Genomic DNA, 25,041 nt, shown 5'->3' on the forward strand with positions numbered 1-25,041 from the left:
TGGAAGCACATGGGTAATGTGGTGTGACCCTTGCCCTGGACACCGGAGCTCCTGGGTCTGTGATGTACTGAGGCCCCTGCCCCGCGTCTGGTCCCTTCCTGTACAGCCTCAGCAGCCTATGAGTGCCCCGACCTTACCCAGCAAAGGACAGGGGCGAGTCATTCACATGGTCACGTGTCTGCAGGGCCTTTAAACTCGGGGAAGCACATATAAGAATATTGTTCTATATCATTATTTGGTATATCAAGCCATCTAAAAGCACTGGATTGCACCTTTTCTTTACTCATACAAACAAGTTACAAAGGTTTCAAACAACAGATCATTCTTTAGGCTAAGGAAACACCACACAAGCACCAACTTCATTTTATGATTCAAAGCTTACCATGCCTACAAAAAGAACACTATTCCTCGCCTCAGAGAAACAAGGGCAGGGCAGAAGGGTTACACTGACCAATTTAGTGTTTGCTAAAACTAACAAATTCTAGCTTTCCTTTTAGTTTCAAGTTTCGGTACAGAAGTGTGCATTCAGACATGAGTGCTGCCTTCTTCCATCAGATCTTAGTCCTATAACAAACATTGTTTTTCTGGGATCAATTTGGTTTCTAAACAATGCTTTCTTAGAGGGAGGAGCTGTGAGACGCTGATGTCTAAGTTATGTTAACTAAGAAGCACAGGACCTTCCGTTGAAGGGTTTTTACTCTTGACTGGGAGTCTGTAGAGGAAATCCCAAACCTCCCATTCTCCTTTGGTTCTTTTTCACCGAATGCCTTTCTACCACAGAACCAAACAACCTTCTCTGGGAGGAAGTTCAGAGAGACTGCCAGATCCAAACAGAACTCCCCGCACAGCCACACCCACCACACTGTCAGAGTTGAAGACCCAAAGAGGACATGGACTCTGCAGAAGCTTCCAGATACAACCCCTCACCACCTCAAGCCTAATGGGTTCTGTTGAGGGTGCTTGGCTAAAATAAAAAATAAAATAAAAACCCCAGTGAAACAGACTTCCCAAAAAAACCACATCTGCTTCCAGCTTCCTATGCTAGTGCAGCAGCACAGCTGGGTCCCGCAGCCCCGTGGGCCCCTCACACCCTCTCCTGACGGCTGCTGCTCGGCCTCTCCGCTTCACATTCACAGAATCACTTCTTGTGCAAAACAAGCAGTCTACGTAGAAAGAATGCCCTCATAGTCTAATAAAACTGTAGGGAAAAATGCTAGAGAGCCACCTCTCTTCCCACTCCCACTTTATCTGCAGAACGAGGGCATCTGTGCGTGGACAGGGTAGGCGAGCCTGACGTTGAGGGAGTCGTTGTGCTGGACGAGGGATGTCTGCTGGTAGTGGAGCACCAGCTCCTTCAGCGAGCTGTACAGGTTGTAGGGCTCTGCGAAGCCGTAGCCCCGGGCAGTGCTGTAGATGACACAGTGCTTCACTTCCCCGTCGGCACTGCAGGATACAAACACCACGGAATTAAGGCAGGAAATACTACAGGGATCCTCAAAGCCTGAAAGCAACTGTTTTGTAGAGGAGGCGAAGAAATGTTTTCTCAATCAAGTTTGTAAAATGTTACATCCATGTGTGTCTCCATCACTCCCTTACAAACCAAAAAACATTTTTTTAGTGTATAAATCAGTATTTTTTAGACTATTCACAAGGTTGTGCAACTATCACCACTATCTAATTCTAGAATATTTTTATCACCCTAAAAAGAAACCATGTAGCAATTACTCAGTATTCCTCTCCCCCTAGGCCCTGGCAACTAACCTATTTTCTTTCTCTATGGATTTGCCTAGTCTGGACATTTCATATAAATGGAATTATATAATATCACACTTTTTGTACCTGGTTTTCACTTAGCACACTATTTTCAAAGTCTCTCATGTTGTAGCATGTATTAGTACTTCGTTTTTTCTTGTAACTGAATATTCTATTGTGTGGATATCCACATTTTGTTTATTCATTCATCAATTGATGGACATTTGGCTATTATGAATGATACTCTGAACATTGGTGTATGAGTTTTTGAATGGACATACATTTTCAGTTTTCCTAGGAGTGGAACTGCTGAGTCACATGGTTTAGCTTTGTGAGGAACTGCCTAACTGGTTTCCAAAATGGTTGACCTTTCTATTCTCCTGCCAGCAGTGTAAGGGGACCCGATTTCTCCACATTCTTTCCAACACTTCTTATTGTCCATCTTTTTTATTTTATAGTCATCCTAGTGGTGTCTTATTTTGGTTTTGATTTGCAGTTTTCTAATGGCTACTGATATTGAGCAACTTTTCATATGCTTATTGACCCTTAAGAAAAATGTATATTTAAATCTTTGCCCATTTTTAAATTGGGAATTTGTCTTTTTATTAAGAGTTCTTTACAAATTAGACACTATAATAGTTGCATAACAGATATATAATTTCTGAATATTTTATCTTATTCTGTAGGTTGTTTTTTCACTTTTTTGACAGTTTCCTTTGATGCAAGAAAGTTTTTTATTATGTTGAAGACCAATTTATTTTTTTTCTTTTGGTGATTGTGCTTTGGATATGTAAGAAACTACTGCCTAACCCAAAGTCACGAAGATTTATGCCTATGTTTTCTCCTCAGTGTTTTACACTTGTAGCTTTTACATTTAGATCCATAATTCATTCTTAGTTAATTTTTGTATATAGTGGGAGGTAGGGCCAACTTTATTCTTTGCATGTGGCTCACCTGCAATGACAGCATCATGTGTTGAAATTTTCCCCCACTGTATGGTCTTGAGACCCTTGTTGAACACCAATTTACATAAATGTAAGAATTTAACTCTCGCCGAAACCAGTTTGGCTCAGCAGTAGAGCGTCGGTCTGCGGACTGAAGGGTCACAGGTTCAATTCCAGTCAAGGGCATGTACATTGGTTGCGGGCACATCCCCGGTAGGGGGTGTGCAAGAGGCAGCTGGTCGATGTTTCTCTCTCATCGATGTTTCTAGCTCTCTATCCCGCTCCCTTCCTCTCTGTAAGAAAAATCAATAAAATATATATTTTTTTTAAAAAGAATTTCTTAACTCTCAATTCTGTTCACTGATCTACATGTTTATCCTATTGTCAGTGCCTCACAGTTTTGATTACGATAACTTTATTGTAAGTTTTGAAATCAGGAGGTGTACTTCAACTTTTTTCTATTATTTTAAGATTATTTTAGCTGTTCTGGATCCCTTGCATTTTCATGTGAATTTTAGGATCATTTTGTCAATTTCTGCAACAATCCAGCTGGGATTTATGAAAGGGATTAAACTGAACATGTAGACCAATTTGGGAAGCACTGCCATCTTAACAATATTAAGTCTTCTGTTCTATGAACACTGGATGTCTTTCACTTATTTAGGTCTTCTTTAAGTTCTTTCATTGTTTTATAGTTTTCATTATACAGATCTTTTACTTCTTTTGTTTTAATCCTAGGTACTGAATCATTTTTTATGTTATTATAAATCGTATGTCTTCTTCATTTCATTTCAAATTGTTCATTTCTAGTATATAGAAATGCAACTGATTTTTGTATCCTAATCTATTAACTTACAATGCTGATGAACTCATTTATTTTACTCTTTTCCAACCTGGATATGTTTTATTTCTTTTTCTTGCTTAACTTCCTTAGCTAGAACTTTCTGTGGAATATTTAGAAGTGGTGAGAGTAGACATTCTTATATTTTTCCTATCTTAGGGAAAAGCATTTGGTCTTTCACCATTAAGTATGACATTAGCTGTGGGTTTTCATAGATAGCTCTTTATCAGGTTGAGGAAGTGCCCTCCTACTCCTACTTTGTTCAGTGTTTGTTTTTTTTGTTTTTTAAATATATTTTATTGATTTTTTACAGAGAGGAAGGGAGAGAGATAGAGAGCTAGAAACATCGATGAGAGAGAAACATCGACCAGCTGCCTCCTGCACGCCCCCTACCGGGGATGTGCCCGCAACCAACGTACATGCCCTTGACCAGAATCAAACCTGGGACCCTTCAAACCGCTGAGCCAAACCGGTTTCGGCTGTTCAGTGTTTTTTAAAACAAAAGAGTTGTTGGATTGCCCGAACTCCATGATCGGCAAACTGCAGCTCTCGAGCCACATGCAGCTCTTTGGCACCTTGAGTGTGGCTCTTCCAAAAAATACTACGGCCGAAGTGAGTCTATTTTGAAGAAGAGGCCAAATATCAACAGTACAAAAATTGAAATTTTTCTTTGAGAACCAAATTTTTTAAACTTAAACTTCTTCTAATGCCACTTTTTCAAAATAGTCTTGCCCAGGCCATGGTATTTTGTGGAAGAGCCACACTCAAGGGGCCTGCCAACCACGAGTCTAAGAGATCAACCAAAAAACTCATATGTATGCATATAAGCATAACCCATGAACATAGTCAGTAGAGGGGTGAGGGTGTATATATATAAAATAAAATATTAATGGTCTAAGAGCTGGGCCCTCATTACTGCACTTGAACTAATTTTATTGAATTTTATGAGAGACTGATTTTCTTTTAATCAATTCAGAAGCTTTCAAAAGGTCGTACTTACACCACAGAGCAAGCATAACATCCTTTCTTGCTACTCTCACGAATTAAGAATGCACCATCAGGCTTCCCATAAAGCAAGTCCTCTGCTTGTACTCGATTGATATCCTCAACAAACCAGGTTTTCTCATCATAATGGGGCAGGTTTTCATCTTCCTCATTGATAAAATAGGTCCTAAAAATTAAATGTTAAAATATTCTAGCAATCAGGTTACTTATATCTAAAAGCAAATTCACAAATAAAACTCTCTTCTAAATCTTTAACCATAAAATGATAAAATGAAATTCTAATTAGTTGGACGCTTTTCAACAACTTCATTACTTGCTATGGTACAGAAAGCACAGAATTTACATGTGTCATCCAACAAGCTGACATGTGGGTGTCTGAATGACCTTCAGACCAATGCTTTTGTTTCACGTGGTTAGGCAGGTCTCTGAACTCAAATGCCTATTGGATACTCTAGAAAACTCAATTCAAAAAAGGAGCAAAGTTCTTAATTCAATGTCCTCAAATGACAATAAAAACCAATATTTAACATGTATAAAGAAGGTCCAGGTCTTAAATTGGGAACAAAACCCTCTGACAGAAAGGGAACTTACTCATCAGCATCCTCATTCTTGATTCCCAGCCAGGCATTTAGGCGTTTCTGTCTCACTCCTTTGTGATTGAGCCATCTGCCAGAGGGAAGATAGCAGTGTCAGTATCTGCGCAAACTGCCTGGATGAAGTAGACCCGCGCAGCCAACCGAATTCCCAGAGTCTAGGAACCTCTTATTTTTCCCAATCCCATGGAGTGGCCAAAAATTTCCCTAAACTAGTTTCTCCATTACTTTCCCTTTAGCTTCCTGCAAAAAGGCAGAAACACAAAGAGCTACTTGAAATGAGACTTCTTTGCATTTTCCTTTTCTAGAAGGTTTTACTTAGCCAGAGGAATCAATTCCTATATGGTCTCTATATTAAGTTTAAAATCCTAGAACAGAATTTTAAGGTATATACTTGCACCTAAGCAAGCCATAGAATTTACTTCATCACCAGGCAAATCATAGTATTTTACAATACAGCAACATTTTAAAAAAATTATTTTGGAGAGAGGAAAGGAGAGAGAAACATCCACTTGTTGTTCCACTTATTTATGCATTCATTGATTGATTCTCCTATGTCAGTGGTCTGCAAACTGCAGCTCATGAGCCACATGTGGCTCTTTGGCCCCTTGAGTGTGACTCTTCCACAAAATACCACAGCCTGGACGAGTGTACAACAATCATCGTACTGTTGATATTTGGCTCTGTTAACTAATGAGTTTGCCGACCACTGTCTTATGTCCTCTGACTGAGGATCGAACCCACAACCTTGGTGTACCAGGATTACACTCAAACCAACTGAGCCACCCAACCAGAAAAATACAACATTTTAGATGTAAAATGATATAAACCACTGAGATGGCTGATGGTCTAAAACTTCAGTGGAATATAAAAACTCTTTCACTGCTGCCCCCCAACCAGGCCCCTATTCATTCAGATCTCATCCTAAACACCTCCCTCAGGGGGATTCCCAACTAAGGCAATCCCCCAGACACTCTCTGTACTTTATCATCTTCTTAGCCCTTGCCTGAAATTGTTTTATATTTCCACTTTGTTAATGTTTATCTTGTGGATGAAAAGGGGCCAATACTAAACCTGACAAGTTCAGGGGAGGCCCACATAGTAGTCTTACAAACTCAGAGACCTAAAGTAACTACATAGGATAGTCTGAAATTAAAACTTTTTAACTAAAAACAGTTCATGGCTGGTATTTTCCATAACAAAGGTCAATCTTCACCTAACTGAGCCTGCAAATTGTCTTTTTATGCATCTACAATAACATACCTGATAACATACCTTCAGAATATCAAAGTAATTTCCTTCCCCCCCCTCCACACTTCCACCCCTCAAAGCACAACTACCACACTAGAGCAGAGAATCGCCTCATTGTTATGTAATACTGTTAACTGTCCTCCTATACCAGTGGTCAGCAAACTCATTAGTCAACAGAGCCAAATATCAACAGTACACCGACTGAAATTTCTTTTGAGAGCCAAATTTTTTAAACTTAAATTTCTTCTAACATCTTCTTCTAAACTTCTTCAAAATAGACTCGCCCAGGCCATGATATTTTGTGGAAGAGCCACACTCAAAGGGCCAAAGAGCCGCATGTGACTCAAGAGCTGCAGTTTGCCGACCACTGTCCTATATCACCTATGTAAAAGTATCTGTCTGTTTATTTAACTTTTTATCCAGTTCCAGAAAGTCCCCACCCCAATGTCCCACCCCCATTCTTGCTTTCTCCTCCCTCCCTGATCTACCACCAATGAATTTTATGTAACCTCCTTACACCTCTCCTCCTTTGATGGTAATGTATGAAATAAGGTGCAAAACTGCCATTCTTTGCAGCATTTTCCCAGTCCTTTAAGATTTTGTCTTTTGGCAACTGTCATCAGTTTGGCTCAAATAAACTCATAAAAATTCTTACAAGTTTGAGCTGAAACCGGTTTGGCTCAGTGGATAGAGCGTCGGCCTGCAGACTGAAAGATCCCGTGTTCGATTCCGGTCAAGGGCATGTACCTCAGTTTCGGGCACATCCCTGGTGGGGGGAGTGCAGGAGGCAGCTGGTTGATGATTCTCTCTCATCAATGTTTCTAACTCTCTATCCCTCTCTCTTCCTCTCAGTAAAAAATCAATAAAAATATATATATATTAAAAAATTCTTACAAGTTTGGGCATTTATTCTCTTGACAGTCTCCTCCACTAAAATGTAAGCTTCTTTGCCTGGCCAGTATGGCTCAGTGATTGACTGCTAACCCATTAACCAGGAGGTCAAAGTTCAATTCCCAGTCAGGGCACATGCTCAGGTTGTAGGCTTGATCCCCAATAGGGGGCATGCAGGAGGGAGCTGATCAATGATTCTCTCTCATCATTTATATTTCTAACTCTCTCTCCTTTCCTCTCTCTGAAATAAAACAAAACGAAACATTTTTTAAAAAATATATTTTATTGATTTTTCTTACAGAGAGAAAGGGAGAGAGATAGAGAGCTAAAACATTGATGAGAGAGAAACATCAACTAGCTGCCTCTTGCACACCCCTTACCGGGGATGTGCCCACAACCAATGTACATGCCCTTGACCGGAATCAAACCTGGGACCTTTCAGTCCGCAGACCGACGCTCTACCGCTGAGCCAAACTGGTTTAGGCAACAAAACATATTTTTAATAAAATATAAAATATAAGCTGCTTTAAAGAAAATAAAATGTAAATAAAAAATAAAATAAAATGTAAGCTGCTTCTGTCTTGCTAATGGTTAATCCCAATGCTGAAAAGTGCAAGTACATAGTGGAGATTCAATAAATAGTAAGTATTTGCTGGTGGGCTGTTTTTAATAAATCTTCATGGCCAACCCCAAGTACACTATATAACTTGGCATCACACTAATTTAAAGTTCCTTTAGACAGATTTCACAGCCTTTCTCAATAAGACAGTCTTTCAGTTAATGTGGGTTCCATTTCGTATGCTTAGTGAAGCCAGAAAACAACTAATATGATCTTGTAGAATTTATTTAGTAACAAACCCCCTCCTACACCACCACTTCTATTAGCAAAATACCCAGATACCCTCCTCTAAAAACTCTTATCATCAAACTTTCTGTCCTTAAATCTGTCCTAGTTGGTTTGGTTCAGTGGATAGAACGTCGGCCTGCAGACTGAAGTGTCTTGGGTTCGATTGCAGTTAAGGACATGTGACATGAGTGGCAGGCTCGATCCCTGGCCATGTGCAAAAAGCAACCAACCAATGTGTCTTCTCTCACATTGATGTTTCTCTCTCTCTATCTCTCCCCCCTCCCTTTCACTCTCTCTAAAAATGAATGGAAAATTATCCTTGGTTGAGGATTAACAAAAATAAATAAAAATTGATATTTCCTTTATTAAAAAGACAAGCACACTGGGTAAAAGTCTTGAAATGAACAAACCACACTACATTTTCTTTTGAGTTTTCATTTTCTTTTCTTTTTTAAAGAATAGTTTATTGACTTTTAAAGAAAGAGTTCCCATTTTCTTTTAAAGACCAACCTCTTTAAACTGAGCCTCCTTTTCTACCCCAAGGAATGTTAGGACACCGAGAGAAATCCAGGAGAAAGAGAAGACTATTTTTGTTCCACCTTTCATCTAAGATGGTGTCCTGCCTTTTCACATTTGCAACTTTCCTCCTCTCCCAAAAGTCCATTCCAAATACTACTAATACATACTTCGGAGTCCTTGATTATCTATTAACAATGCCAGGAACTGACTCGCTTTTAAAAATGATTTTGAAAAAGCTTAAGTGACTTTAGTATGGCAATTCATATTTATCTTAGATTGAGTAATGCCTAGATCACTCCTAAAGAGTACATTCTAGAGGAAAAAGCTGAGGCCAAAAAATGAAAAGACCAAATGTTAGCATAGGTACCTAAATATTAATAAAGAGAAGGGAGCAAAACTGGCTAGCTTAATTAGGTCGGAAGCTACAGCTTCGGCGCTCCAGGAGATGGCCACATTGTTCTGCCAAGAGGATTAACACTCCTCCCTCCTCCTGGCGTGGGGAGGACGGACCTGCTCTCCAGCCTCCCTGGGTACCAGCCGCCCACTTGCAAGGACTATGGGAGTGGGAGCAATGAACAGTAAAGGGAAATTCTTCTGTTAAGTGAATGCCCAGAAAAAGCCAGGATGGTGATCATGAAGGGAAAGTGTTTAATCCGGAAAAAAGACCGGATTGGTGAGGGAAAGGACAAGCCCACAGAGCACTGGGAAAGAGGCCGGTCAGTTTGAAAGCCTGAGGTAATATCATCAAAGCTTAACGAGGCCTCAGAGATAGCACGCATTTGTTCGCCCATTTGGTCCTGCCCTGTATACTTGCCTTCGCCCTCCCGAGCAGCCATGTATTCCTGGCAGCCACGGGAGCCCACATGCGGCTCTTTGGCCCCAGAGTGTGGCTCTTCCACAAAATACCACTGCCTGGGCGAGTCAATTTTGAAGAAGTGGCATTAGAAGAAGTTTAAGTTTAAAAAATGTGGCTCTCAAAAGAAATTTCCATCGTTGTACTGTTGATATTTGATTCTGTTGACTAATGAGTATGCAGATCACTGCCCTAGCCAGTTTGGCTCAATGGATAGCGAACTGAAAGGTCCCGGGTTCGATTCCGGTCAAGGGCACATGCCCGGGTTGTGGGCTCGATCCCCAGTGGGGGACTTGCAGGAGGCAGCAGATCCATGATTCTCTCTCATCATGGATGTTTCCATCTCTCTCTCCCTCTTCCTTCCTCTCTGAAATTAATAAAAATATATTATAAAAAAAAAAAAAAGAATATCCTAGAATCAGTATGCTGGGATTTCAGCCTTGTAGGTTATGCAGTGGGAAGTCAGGGAAATGTCTATACCGCAAGGGGCCTGATGAACTAATGACAATCTCTAGTTGGATACTGTAGAATTCCAATTTATTCCAACTTCAAAACAGGACCAAAGAAAGATCATACTCAATATCATGCAGCGAACATTTTACAACCAGTCTCCTCTTCAGCACCGACTAGACAATTTCAGTACTGGAATACATTCAGTCCACCACACCTAGTATTGTCTTTTTAGAAACATCAAAGTATGGACTGTGGAACACTGGACTATCCTACCTGAAATAATCCTTCTGAGAGAGGTAAGGGTTGTCTGTGTCTCCCTAAACATCCTAACTATCTTTACTGGCAGGTCATGGCTTATCATCCATGATGCTATCTAAGCTCTCTTTTATATTATCCCATTAAAGGAACTTTTAAGGTCTAGTTTGCCTTACTTATTCATGCCCATTTGGATGGTGTATTTCTTAGTATTTTATTGCTTTCCAAGCTAAAGCAGTGCTTCCACTCATTCCTTTGGTTCATGGCAACAACTTTCTAAGCATATTTTCAGCTTCATTATGTGAGAACCATGTAAGTATTCCAAGAGCAGGCACACCCTGATTTTAGATAAGGGCAAATTCTTGCCTTGTTTCCAAAGCTCTTCTGTATGCTCTGTATATGTGCTTGACTTTTGGGAAGGTCACAATAGCAAATTGAAATAATCTCTAGAGAGGAGTGTTTAAAACTACTTGGCATAGTATAGTTGCAACTGTTTTCCCTTAAAACAATCACCTTACATTTTTATCTACTAAATCCAGATACATAGAAGTATGAAACAGTCTGTCACATCTCAGAGGGAAGGCAGGGTTGGACGGATAGGTGGGAAGACATCAACCAAAAAACTTGTATACATATATGCATAACCCATGGACACAGACAATAGGGTGGTGAAGACCTGGGGTGGGGGCGGGGCTAGAAGGGGTCAATGGGGGGAAAGGGAGACATATGTAATACTTTCAACAATAAAGATTTTAAGAAGAAAAGTAAAGATTTTAAAATAAATAAATAAAAATTTTCCTCTACTGAAACCAAACAGCACTGTTCCAACTTCTAAGATTGTATTATATCCCTTCTCCCTTTCTCACACAAAGAAAGCCTGATACATGTGGCAAACACAGATGTCATCTGCCAGGATTTTGAATTGAGTTGTTTTACATGAATGAAACATATTTCATAACAGTCCATTTATTTCCTAAAACTAAACTTAATATATTCTCCTTCCTCACAGCTTTTCTCTTTGGCATAGTCATTTGTCCTAAAAATCAAATCCACACAATTTGTTCTGATAATATATCTTTTAATCTGTACTTGGATAATATCCCTATATCTAGCTAAATTGTATCATTTTTCATAATATTAAAAAATTAGGTTTCACTCTTTAGATCAAACTATCTTTCATGCTTGCTATCCACACATTTCTATTACTTAAATACAGAATTTCATTTAGACATAAAAACCTTTAATAGATTGTTCTGTATACTTACCTATAGGCCCACACTATTAGTGTCCTTGCCTGTGCCCATTAAAAACAATGTCCATTTCTGTGGTTCTAATATGTAACCAAAGATTCTGGTTTTTGTGTTTTAGGCAAACATCACTCTGTACATTTTAAGCTACATCATTTTGCTCATGCCACAGCTACCCTCTGAGATTTCCAAGGCCTTTGTACAGATTGGGAGTCCTATACTGCTCCCACACATTGACTGTAGGTCAACTCTGGTAGGCCTATTACTAATAGGAATACTTGCCTACATTCTTAGTGGCCATTTCTCAATTACAAATCTGTTCTTCTAAATCTAACATTTCTAGTGCAGCAGAAATCTGGTGCTAGAGGTACCTCCTGCCCTCCACCCCTCCCACACTACTCACACAAGATGTTGATCTCGGATCTTGCGCAGCTGGATCAGGTCAGGTTTGATACTATTCATTTTTTTATCTATTTCCCGGTTGTCCAAAGCTTGTTTCTTCAAATCTTGCTCTAGACGCATTTTGCTATCATGAATCTCACCCAGACGGGATTTCAATTTGTCATAATTCATCATAATTCTGTGAAAACATTTGATATATTAAGGCTAAAATAGGAACCAAGCAGAAGCATTCTATATTGTGAGCAGAGCCTAATATCTTAAGTGTGGTTGACATCTGCTGTTTTTTCCCTGTCCATATCCATCCCCACTCTTCTAGTAATAGCACTTGATTGTCCCTGCAGTATGGGATCCCTTGCCCTCATCTTAGGTTCATGGGTAAACATCCACACAACTCAGCATGTCCAATAAAAGTACTCCATTCCATTTTATCCACACCCTCAGGCTAGTGACTGGTTCAGGAATAGGAGTAATACCCAAACTGACTCAATGAGAGTTAATTCTAGGACTTTTGCTACTACTGTAAATAGAGATTCTCTTTCCATTAGGACTGCTATGCCGAGACCGGTTTGGCTCAATGGATAGAGCGTTGGCTTGGGGACTGAAAGGTCCCGAGTTCGATTCCGGTCAAGGGCATGTACCTTGGTTGCGGGCACATCCCCGGTAGGGGGTGTGCAGGAGGCAGCTGATCAATGATTCTCTCTCATCGATGTTTCTAAATCTCTATCCCTCTCTCTTCCTCTCTGTAAAAAATCAATAAAATAAAATAAAATAAAATAAAATAAAATAAAGGACTGCTAAATTATGAAAGTATATTTGATTCTAAGGATTCCCAGATGCTACACTGCCACCTCATAGGGAAAGACTGCTTGAGGATGAAGCCAACACAGAGAAAAATAGAACCAAAAGACAGAGTATGGCTCAGTCTGTGTGGCTCAGTAATCAAACATATATCCATGTACCAAGAAGTTGCCAGTTCGATTCCCAGTCAGAGCACATGCCTGGGTTGTGGGCTCCATCCACAGTGAGGGGCTTGCAGGAGGCAGCCAATCAATCAATGTTCTCTCTCATCAATGTTTCTCTCTCTCTCTCACCCTTTTCCCCTCCTCTAAGAAAAAAAAACAAAAAACAAAACAAACAACAACAAAAAAACAAACACAGAAGACAGATTATGAGAGAGGACCCATGCCCTTGTTTGGGTTTTGCACTGAGCCATGATTGAACAAATACTGGTAGCTATATGAATGATATAAAGAGATAACACAATATAGCAGTTAAGAGCAATGGCTTTGCAGTCAGCCTGCCCTAAGTATGAGGGTCTGGCCTATCACTTACTGTGTAGCTATGGCAAGTTATTTAAATTTTCTGAGCCTTTATTTCCTCTTCTGTTTAAAATGGGTACTTAAAAAGTACCCACTTCACTGGGTTACTGTGTAAATTAAATGTGATAATACATGTAAAAGGACTTAACAATGTCTAGCACATCTTCTTAAGTACTCAGTAGGTGGTGGCTATAAGCTTTTCAGCACACTAAGTTTTGCTGTGCTCTGAAGCCTTTTAAGGCACAATTGTCCACACTACTCACTTGTCATTCAATATATGGTTTTATATTACTACTAGAGGCCCGGTGCATGAAATTCATGCACTGGGGGAGGGGGTCCACTCAGCTCAGCCTGCACCCTCTCCAATCCAGGATCCCTTGGGGAATGTCTGACTGCTGGTTTCCAGCCAATCCCAGGGATCAGGCCAAAACCGGCAGTCAAACATCCCTCTCACAATCCGGGACCACTGGCTCTGAACTGCCCCCCTCACCCAAGCCCTGCCAGCCTAATCACCCATAACTGCCTCTGTCTGCCAGCCTGGTCGCCCCTTAGTGACCCCCTGCCAGCCTGGTTGCCCCCAACTGCCTTCCTCTGCTGGCCTGGTTGCCTCTCACTGCCCCCCCTACTGGCCTGGTCGTCTCCAACTATCCCTCTGCCAGCCTGGTTGCTCCTCACTGTCCCCCTCTGCTAACCTGGTCACCCCTCACTGCCCTCCTCTGCTGGCCTGGTCGCTCCTCACTGCCCCGCCCCGTCGGCCTGGTGGCCCCACACAGCCTGCTGGTCAGTCGTTTGGTAGTGCCTCGCTAACCACCCTGCCAGCCTGGTGGCCCCACACAGCCTGCTGGTCAGTTGTTTGGTCATCCCTCGCTAACCCTCCTGCTAGCCTTGTCACCCCACCCAGCCTGCTATTTGGTTGTTACTTTGAGGGTGTCAAGACCAATTTGCATATTTCCCTTTTATTAGTTTAGATTAAAATGTCATTGTGTTACTTCACCTCCCATTGCACTAAACTAAAAAAAAATCTTTTCTATTTCTTCATTATTAATAACTAAAGGCCTAATACACAATATTTGTGCAAGAAGAGGCCCCTGGCTTCACTCCCAGAGACCTAGGGGCCAGCAAGTCCCCACTCCCCACCCCAGCCGCCTGGAAGCCAGCAAGCCCCCACTCCTCAGCCACCTGGGAGCCAGCAAGTCCCTGCTCCCGGATGCCCAGAGCCAGCAGTCCTCGCTTTTGTCTGGAACACCACTTCAGTAGCTCCCTCCGCTGCCCCCTTCCACTCATAGCAGGCTTCATACCACTCTGCACTTGCATATGCAAATTAACCCCCATCTTTGTTGGGCTAATTTGCATACTCACTCTGATTGGCTGTGGGTGTAGTGGAATGATGATTAATTTGCATGTTTCCCTTTTATTAGGTAAGACTAGAGGCCCAATACACAAAATTCATGCACAGGGTGGGGGGTCCCTCAGCCAGCCGGCACCCTCTCCAATCTGGTATCCCTCTCACAATTCAGGACTGTTGGCTCCCAACTGCCCACTTGCCTGCCTTCCTGATTGCCCTTAACTACTTCTGCCTGCCAACCTGATCACCCCCTAACCACTCCCCTGCCATCCTGATTAATGCCTAATTGCTCCCCTGCCAGCCTGTTTGCCCTAACTGCCCTCCACTTCAGATATGTCACCCCTAACTGCCCTCCCCTGCAGGTTTGATCGCCCCAACTGCCCTCCCCTGCTGTCCTAATTGCCCACAACTGCCCTCCCTTGCAGGCCTGGTCTCTCCCAACTGCTCTCTCCTGCTGGCCATCTTGTGGTGGCCATCTTGTGTCCACATGGGGGCAGGATCCTTGACTACCTCGTGGCAGCCATCTTGTATTGGAGTTATGGTGAATCTGCTTATTATTCTTTTATTAGGATAGAGGCCTGGTGCATGGGTGGGGGCTGGCTGGTTTGCCCTGAAGGATGTCCCAGATCAGGGTTGGGGTTCCCTTGGGGCATGGGACTGCCTGGGTGAGGGACTTGTGGTGGTTTGCAGGCCAGCCACGCGCCCTAGAGACCCAAGTGGAGGCCCTGATATCTGGGATTTATTTATCTTCTACAATTGAAACTTTGTAGCCTGGAGCGAAGGCCTGGGCTGGTCAGGGTATGCAGGGGAAAACTTGGTTTCCTCCATTGCCAGGGGCAACCCTAGCCTCTTGCTCTTTCCAGCTCCGTGACTGCCGCCATTTCTGTTTGGATTTATGTATCTTCTATCACTGGAACTTTGTAGCCTTGAGTGGAGGCCTAGGCCGGCAAGAACAGGCAGAAAGCTTGGCTTCCTTGATTGCCAGGGAAACCCGAGCCTTCCTCCTGCTCTCTGTGGCCGTAGCTATCTTGGTTGGGATTATTTGCATATTTGCTCCTGATTGGCTGGTGGGCGTGGCTTGTGGGCATGGGTTGTGGATATAGCAAAGTGATGGTTAATTTGCATATTACTCTTTTATTAGATAGGACTTCTATTGACTGCAAATGCCAAGATATATTCAGATACACAAACATGCCTTTCTGCATCATTAATGTATGTGTGTGTGTGTATGTGTGTGTGTGTGTGTGACTTAATTCTCATGGCATTTCAATAAGATATTATCCACAGTTTATGGAGGAGGAAACAGGCCCTAAGAACTAAGTAACTCACCTAAAATCACACAGCTAGTAAACACAAGCCAAGCCCATGGTTTTAACATTAGGCTACACTGCCTCATATCACTGAGCCCTAGTCTTTTGCGCAAAGAAGTTCACTAACACTTTGGTGCTAACATGAGAAATAATTTTGCTTTTCTCTTGGCTTATTTTCCTGATAGTTACAGCACCTGCAATGGTTTGAAGAGTACATAGCGGTACTCGATGAATAGGATTCATTTTTATTTATTATCCACTTCTTCATTCCTCAACCCACTGTTTTCTGGCTCAGTCTTCTAATATTCCACTAAATTTCCTTTAATAAAGGCTTACAATATCCTTTGGTTGCTAAATCCAATAGTTATCATGCTGCTCATTCTTTCTGTGTAATCACATTCTTACCATCTACTGCAACCTACACACTTATGCCTCCCAAATCCTTCCTGTACCTGGAGTTCCAAATCTAACAACCTTTCAGACAACTCCATTGGGTTTTCAAAGGAACCTCAAACTCTTTGGTTCTAACCCCAAACTCTCCTCATACTCTCTATTTAGTTAATAACACCATCTCTTAGTCCAGAGGTCTGCAAACTGAGGCTCGCAAGCCACATGCGGCTCTTTGGCCCCTTTAGTGTGGCTCTTCCACAAAATACCATGGCCTGGGCGAGTCTTTTTTGAAGAAGTGGCGTTAGAAGAAGTTTAAAAAATTTGGCTCTCACCGAAACTGGTTTGGCTCAGTGGATAAAGCAGCGGTCTGCGTACTGAAAGGTCCCAGGTTCAATTTCGGTCAAGGGCATTACATAGGTTGCGGGCACAATCACCAGTGGGGGATGTGCAGGAGGCAGCTGGTCAATGATTCTCTCTCATCGATGCTTCTAACTCTCTATCCCTCTCCCTTCTTCTCTGTAAAAAAACAATAATATATATATATATATATATATATATATATATATATATATATATATATATTTTTATTTTATTTTTTTTTTAATTTGGCTCTCAAAAGAAATTTTATTGGTGTACTGTTGGTATTTGGCTCTGTTGACTAATGAGTTTGCCAACCACTGCCTCAGTCAGTAGGTGCAAACTTTGACTTATCCCACACATATCATTCCAGGTCAGGCTTCAAGTCCTCAGCATTTCCTTTAACTCCACCTCCTTTCCTGCCATTGCTCTGGTTCAGGCCCTCACCATCTTTTAACCTGATGACCTAAGACTACAGCCACCTGCAACAGTCAGCCAACTGCTCTTCCTACCCACGGTCTTGTTCCACTCCAATTTATTCTCAGACTGCTGCTATTGATTTTCAGTTCAATAAATATTTCAGTTCAACAAATATTCTCCATACCATAATAGGTGCTGTAACTAACTATCGGGAAAATAAGCCAATATCCCTACTTTCAACAAGCTCACAATTTAGTAAGTGGGACATTCAGTAAATGTTACAGTAGGGATCAGAAGCAGATACTATAAGAATAGGGACAAAAAGCCCCCAAACCAGTCTAGGGAATCAGGGAAAATTTTCTAGAAAAAATCACATCTAAGCTGAGTCCTAAAGGGTGATCAAGAGCTAATATTTAGGAGGAGAAAGAATGCAGAAGAGAGGAGGTTCAGTTTGGTGCCACTGGTGGGAACAGCAAGTACAAAAGGACTGTGAAGTTTGAGGAGTAAAAGCAAACACAACAAAGATTATTGGGGAAGAAAAGACATCTTGTCTCACTGATGTACTCTGAGGTAATTAGGTAGAATTACCGTTCAATTTCCTTTTCATTCCCCTCTCTGCGAAATCGCTCAATATATTCTTTGCGATACTGTTCTTGTGTGTGACATTGCTCTTCAAAAATTTTAATGGTTTCATTAAAAGCTTCAATTGCCGTCCGCTTCATCTGTATTTCCTATAGGAGAGAAAAAGAAAAGCTATATACTTTATTATCTTTATTTTTTGGTAACTTTTTTACTGTTCCATGTAAGACTGAATTCAGAAAGCTAAACCAGCAATTTTCTACGTTTTTCATCTCATGGCACACATAAACTGACTACTAAATTATGCAGCACACCAAAAAATGTATTTTTTGCCAATCTAACCAAAAAACAGATACAATTTTGATTCATTCACATCTGAAGGCTCTTGTTATGTTGGCTGTTGTCATTTTTTTATTTGACAAACAAAGGGAAAAGAGGTCAGTGCCCCTTACTAAATAGTCAGGTATTGCATGTTTTAAAAATCCTAGTGGGACAACGATTGAAAATTGCCTGGCTAAAATAAGACCCTTTGTTTAACTTCTACCCTTATTATTTATATGCAAAATGAATCATTTAAACCCTAAAATAAAATAAAAGGTATAGCTGAGAACCACAGAAAGACTCAAGATGCTAAGAGGGATTAACCCTTGAAGATAAGGATGAAGTCCTGCCTTTGCACCTATTATAGGGCTGACCCCCAAAAGATGCTAAAGGGGTGAATGGATAGAGTAGAGAAGTCCAGCCACCAACATGCAAAGACTTTTCCCCAGAAGAGCCCTATAGTCTATTTATTCTTTTCTTAAAGATTTTTTAAATATCCTATCTAATAAAGAGGGAATATACTGATTGATCCTCACGCCATCACAAAGATGGCAGCGCCACAGCCAATATGCTAATTGACTGCCGCACCCTCAAATATGGTGGTGCCCACAGCCACAAGATGGCAGCGCCCAGTCCGCTCAGCCCTACCATGGTGGCAGGCATGCAGCAAGCCTCGGATCACAGCTGCCCAGCCGCCCAGGGCCGCCCAAGGCTCAGGTAACCAGGTCTGGTTGAGGCTTGGACTACCGGCGGTGGCATCAGTAGAGGTGTGATGGGGCATGGCCTTCCCCTGGTTAACGGGTCGCCTCCCGCCCTTTAGGGCTCCCAGACTGTGGGAGGGGGCAGGCCGGGCTGAGGGACCCCCCTTCCAGTGCATGAATGCACTGGGCCTCTAGTACGTATATATGTGTGTTATATGTGTAATGAGAGAGGAAGGGAGAAGGAAAGAGAGATAGAAACATCAACGATGGGAGAGGATCATTGATTGTACCCTTGACTGAAATCAAATCCTGGAATTTTCAGTCGGCAGGCCGTCGCTCTATTCAACGAGCCTAACCAGCTAGGGCCAGAGTCTATTTATTCTTGCTTTAGTTTCTAAAGCAAGTAGTTTTTATTTTTATTTTTTATTTTTTTATTTTTAAAAAAAATATTTTATTGATCTTTTACAAAGAGGAAGGGAGAGGAACAGAGAGTTAGAAACATCAATGAGAGAGACATCGATCAGCTGCCTTATGCAAAACACCTACCGGGGAAGTGCCCACAACCAATGTACATGCCATTGACTGGAATCGAACCTGGGACCTTGCAGTCCACAGACCGACGCTCTATCCACTGAGCCAAACCAGTTTCGGCTAAAGCAAGTAGTTTTTAAAACAGAATCATCAGTAAATTAATCTGATTAGAAGCAGAAAATGAAAAAGGAAAGAATAGCTAAAAAATCAGATGCAGAATAAGATGTAAAATGAAAACTCCGTAAAACAAAAGCCTGAGAGTAAGAAGTCCTATATATTTTGATGAGCTCTGAGGGTATTTGTAGACTTTAGCATCTAACTCATGATTTCCTAAAACCTTCAAAGAGGATTAGGCTTTATTCAATTTACTTTAGAAAGTCAAGAAGTATGTATAAAGGTCTAGAAAGATTACTATCCTGAATGTTTATAATTTTAAAGGTTTGGTGCTTGCAAGATAATTCCTCATCTATCCAGCATTGATTAATTTCAACAAATGATTATTGAAAATCCACTATACAGGAAGTACCATCTGGTGATAAAGAGGTTCATAAAACATGGAGCCTACCTTTAAGGATTTGAACTACACAAGTGAAATAGATTTATGAACTCTAATAGGTTCTGTTTCATGTCGTGGTAGGGAAATCAAGTGGAATAAATTAATTACTTATTGTTTTACAGATGCTTCATGGAGAAGACAGCATTTGAGCTAGTTCTTAAAGAACTGGGGTGGAGGGAAATGCAGCATCGCACACAGATGGCATGACATGTACATGTAATATTAGGAGATGTTCTGTTTAATGCAGAGGAAAGGGATTAAAGTTTAACATTTTTCCTTCCTGGTTGTTATGGTTAATATTAGAATAAGCCAGCTTCCACAGATAGCAAGGCATCAAGACCGAAGAACCCTAGGCCCCAATTACTGTGGAGTTCCCATAAAACACTTAAATGCCTATACATAAAAGAAAACTAAATTTCTATCTGAAGCCTTTGTTATTTTATTTTTGTCACTTATAGTCATCAAAACTTATTCTAGTTAACACTAACTGACATAAAATATATCCTTCACCAATAAAAAAGTGATTTATGAATGGGAGAGGATTTTATATCATCAAAGTCCCAAAAAGGCTACTTAAGATATTAAGACCTCTAAACATTGTCAGATGAATTGAAGAAAATTTGATGTATTTGTGATGTTGCATATTTACTGGCCTAAATAACAAAAATATACTAACCTGGGATGTTCTGGTATATTCTTCATATAGTCTGTCATACTCTTTACTTTTTTCCTGATACTGAGAATGATACTCCTGCAGTTTTTTACCGACTGCATCAATGTTATCTTCTTTTACCAACTGATCCTATGCAGGTAAACAAAAGAAGTAAAGAATGTCGACAATTCTGATATTAATTTCTATATTTATTTGTTTTTTAAATTGAATTTCTATGTAAGTTTAAACCACTGGTTTAATATCAAGCATACAAAAGCACTAAATCCTTTGTTAACACGAATATCAACCTTTATATTACAACAAAATAGTTAATACTTAAAAATTAAGAAAAAAGTATAACTAGAAAACATAATCAAAAGTATTTTTAAAATATATTTTTATTTATTTCAGAGAGGAAGGGAGAGGGGGAGAGATACAAATGATAAGAGAGTATCATTTATCAGTTGCTTCCCGAATGCCCCCTACTGGGAATTGAGCCTGCAACCTGGGCAGATACCCTAACCAGAATCGAACCATGATCTCCTGATTAATAGGTTGATGCTCAGTCATCTGAGCACACCAGCCAGGCAACAAAGTATTTTATATGAAGTTAATAAATACATGCAACAAGCTATTCATAGTTGCCACAAAATTAAGTTATAAAATTCTTAAATCTTCAGTAGAAAACTTTAAATAGTTAGATTTCTTTTTAAACTGGTAAGTTAGTATCAAATAATCCTATTAAATAATTACTTGAGGAATAGCTATCAAGAACTTGTGTGATAGCAAACCAATATGGCGGCATAGGTAAACACCTAAACTGCTGCAGCACACAATTATATCAAAAATACAACTAAAAGACAAAACATGGGGTGGGGAGGTAAGGGCAGAGGGTGGGGTGGGGACCAGGTAGAGGGGAACTATGTGGGGGAGGGGGAACAATTGTAATAATCTGAACAATAAAGATTTATTAAATTTAAAAAAAGAAAAAGACAAAATGGACACCATCCAGAACCATAGGAAAGCTGGCTGAGTGGAAATTCTACAACTAGAAGGAAAGAGGAATGCACACTGAGACTCAGAGAAGCTGCAAAAGGCTGACGTACAGAGACACATGCACAGAGAGGAAGAGCAGCTGAGTGCGCAGGTGGCTGAGTGCGCAGCTGGCTTTCTAAAGGGGGGGGCGGGGAGACGAAAGCTCCCAACTGTGCTGAACTCTAGTCCCGGGCAAGATTCTAGGAAACCAGACTCATTTTGGGGGAACCTGGACTGTCAGGAAAAGAGAAAGCACACTGAGACTCGGGAGCTGCGGAAGGCAGAGGTCCAGAGGTGCACGCACAGAGAGGACTGACTGCTGAGTGCACGGCGGTTCAGTGCACAGCTGGCTTTCTAAAGCGGGAGGGAGATGGAAGCTCCTGACTGCGCTAAATTCCAGTCCTGGGCAAGTTTCTGGGAACCCAGACTCATTCAGAAAGGAACTGGACAGTCTGACAGCAGGCAAAACTCGAGGGCAGCTTTCTCTCAGAGGTGCTTGCAGCAATTACGGTGGGACACTAAAACCCAGAGGCCTCATAGGGCAGGGCTGATGGGAAGCCAAGGCTGTCTGCTCCACCCTGAGACTCCGCCCCATCCAAGCAGAGCACAGAGGCTTTTGCAATTTTGCAAGTCTTGTCTCTTAAGAGTGTCTCCAGCACAAAAATTCTCCCAGCATAGACACAGCTGATCCTCACAGCCAATTAGCCTGGTGATCAATTCCTCCCAGTGATATCAACAACAATCAAGACTTAACTACAACAAAGTTATGCACACAGTCCACAAAGGGATCCACCTCAGGTAATTGGGGAGGCTGAGCCACTGGGCCCTAGAGGACACCTAGCACACAAAGCTACTCTACCAACTCAGGGAAGCAGTGAAAATGTGGAGACAAAGAAACAGATCACAAATGAAAGAAATGGAGAAAAGCAAATGACTGGATATGGAGTTCAAAACCACAGTTATAAGGTTTTTCAAGAATTTTCTAGAAAAGGCCAATAAATTTAGCAAGACCCTCGAGGAAATGAAAAAGGACCAACTAGAAATTAAACATACACTGACTAAAATAAAAAAAATATTATACAGAGACCTAACAGCAGACTAGAGGACCACAAGAATCAAATCAAAGATTTGAAATACAAAGAAGCAAAAAAAACACTCAACCAGAAAAGCTAAAAGAAAAAAGAATCCAAAAATTTGAAGATAGTGTAAGGAGCCTTTGGGACAACTTCAAGGGTACCAACATCAACATCAGAATTATGGGGGTGCCAGAAGAGAGAGTGAGAAAGATACTGAAAACCTATTTGAAGAAATAATGACCCAACCTGGTAAAAGAAATAGACTTACAAGGCCAGGAAGCACACAGAACCCCAAACAAAAGGAATCTAAAGAGGACCACACTAAGACACATAATTAAAATACCAAGAGCAAAAGACAAAGATAGAATATTAAGAGCAACAAGAAAAAAACAGTTAATTACCTACAAGGGAGAACCTATATGACTGTCAGCTGATTTCTCAACAGAAACTATACAGGCCAGATGGGAGTGGCAAGAAATATTCAAAGTGATGAACATAAGAATGTACAACCTAGATTACTCTACCCAGCAAAGCTATCATTCAGAATGGAAGGTCAGATAAAGAGCTTCACAGATAAGAAAAAGCTAAAGGAGTTCACCACCAAACCAGTATTACATGAAATGCTGAAAGGTATTATTTAAGAAGAGGAAGAAGAAAAAGGTAAAGATAAAAATTATGAACAACAGATACATATCTATCAACAAGTAAATCTAAAAATCAAGTGAATAAAAAATCTGATGAACAGAATAAACTGGGGAATATAATAGAATCAGGGGCATAGAAAGGGAATGGACTGACAGTTCTCGGGGGGAGGGGAAAGGGATGTGGAGGGTGCGGGAAGAGACTGGACTAAAATTGTACACCTTTGGATGAGGACAGTAGGGGAGAGGTAAGGGCAGAGGGTGGGGTGGGAACCAGGTGGATGGGAGCTATGGGGGGTAAAAAGATAAACAATTATAACAATCTGAACAATAAAGATTAATTAAATTAAAAAAAAAAAGAACTTGTGTGATCATACCTGTTGGTATTTGGACACTGGGTACATCAGTTTCACATCAAGTTTGGGATTGTATTGAGCAAGAGATTCATGATGATAGTGGTTAATGAGCTCCACCACAGAATTAAATGTCAGAGGATCAGAAAAGCCATATTTCCCATCTCGGTGATAGATCTTTATTAACTTATTATTGCCTCCTTTCCTGTAAACAACAAGATGATAACTGTAAATTTTTCAAAAAAAAATTCTACTGAAGTACTATTACTTTCATATGAAGATATAAAAGCTTGATGTCACATAATAAACAAGTTTTATTATGCTGAGGCTAGAACAGGTAAAAAGACATATACAAGTATGTGTGCAAAAGTATATGTAATATCACATTATTTTTAAAACTCTTTCTTTTATCTAAAAATAACCTTGCTTACTAAAGGTTAATATACCTAAACAGCAGTCAGTATCAACAAATTTGACAAAAATAATCACTTAAGAGAAATAATTTATGTATCTTTTTTTATTCCTGAATGAATTAAACTTCTAGCTCAGACCTTCTCCTGAACTTTAGATAAGCACAGCTGAACAACAGAAGAGGTTCAAGGTTTGGGCCCAAGGGTACACTCATGTTTAGTGGTCAGGGGATGAGGAAAAACCAGCAAAGGAAACCCAAGAGAAAGCAATTAATGAAGTGAATGGAGAATTAAGAGTGTATTATCTTAAAAACTTTTTTTTAATTTTTTTTAAAATAAAAAACAATGTTTTTTTATTTTTATTTTTTAAAATATATTTTATTGATTTTTTTACAGAGAGAGAGAGGGAGAAAGTTAGAAACATCAATGAGAGGGAATCATCGATCAGTTGCTTCTTGCACACCCCCCACTGGGGATGTGCCCTCAACCAAGGTATATGCCCTTGACAGGAATCGAACCTGGGACCTTTCAGTCTGCAGGCCGACACTCTACCCACTGAACCAAACCAGTTTCGGCAAAAAACAATGTTTTAAAAAGGATTTCAACATAGAGGAAATAATCAACTGATGCTTGACAAAGTAGAGAAAACTAAGTGGTCTTGATAAAATGGTTTTAGTTGAAAGGTAAGGATGGAAGCCTGACTGAAATGGATTTAAGACAATGAAAGAAGAGGGAAAAGACATGCTGTCTTAAAGAATATTGCTGTAAATGATCACTCTGGCTGCTATGCAGAAAATGGGGTGGAGAAGATTAGAAATGGTAAAATGCTGGGAAGCCTGTTAGGAGGTGGCTGCAAAAGATCAAAGATGAGGGTGGCTTAGATTTAGCTGGTAGAGAAATGTGAAGAAATTACTAATATAGATTTGAAGATAGAGTTGGCAGGATTTATTTAATGACTAGTGACCCCATGCACAAAATTCGTGCACATTAAAAGGGGATTAAGCCAAAACCGGTTTGGCTCAGTGGATAGAGCGTTGGTCTGCGGACTGAAAGGTACCGGGTTCGATTCCAGTCAAGGGCATGTCCATTGGTTGCAGGCACATCCCCAGTAGGGGGTGTGCAGGAGGCAGCTGGTCGATGATTCTCTCTCATTGACGTTTCTAACTCTCTATCCCTCTCCTTCCTCTCTGTA

At 40.7% G+C, this 25,041-nt stretch overlaps 1 protein-coding gene across 1 annotated transcript in view; it reads right to left on the reverse strand.

Annotated features, from left to right (window-relative positions):
* Positions 1-497: 497 nt before the first annotated feature.
* Positions 498-25,041, reverse strand: part of PIK3R3 (phosphoinositide-3-kinase regulatory subunit 3) — a 69,038-nt gene continuing 44,494 nt past the window's right edge. Inside the window, exons 5-11 of the mRNA XM_036444143.2 lie at positions 23,464-23,644; positions 20,359-20,484; positions 17,583-17,725; positions 11,855-12,031; positions 5,134-5,208; positions 4,538-4,708; positions 498-1,443 (exon numbers count right to left, since the gene is read on the reverse strand). Of these exons, the coding sequence (XP_036300036.1) occupies positions 1,245-1,443; positions 4,538-4,708; positions 5,134-5,208; positions 11,855-12,031; positions 17,583-17,725; positions 20,359-20,484; positions 23,464-23,644 (1,072 nt within the window). The 3' untranslated portion in view covers positions 498-1,244. The remainder of the gene's footprint in view (positions 1,444-4,537; positions 4,709-5,133; positions 5,209-11,854; positions 12,032-17,582; positions 17,726-20,358; positions 20,485-23,463; positions 23,645-25,041) is intronic.

This window comes from Pipistrellus kuhlii, unplaced genomic scaffold (genome assembly GCF_014108245.1).
Source record: "Pipistrellus kuhlii isolate mPipKuh1 unplaced genomic scaffold, mPipKuh1.p scaffold_m20_p_2, whole genome shotgun sequence".
Classification (NCBI taxonomy): Eukaryota; Metazoa; Chordata; class Mammalia; order Chiroptera; family Vespertilionidae; genus Pipistrellus; species Pipistrellus kuhlii.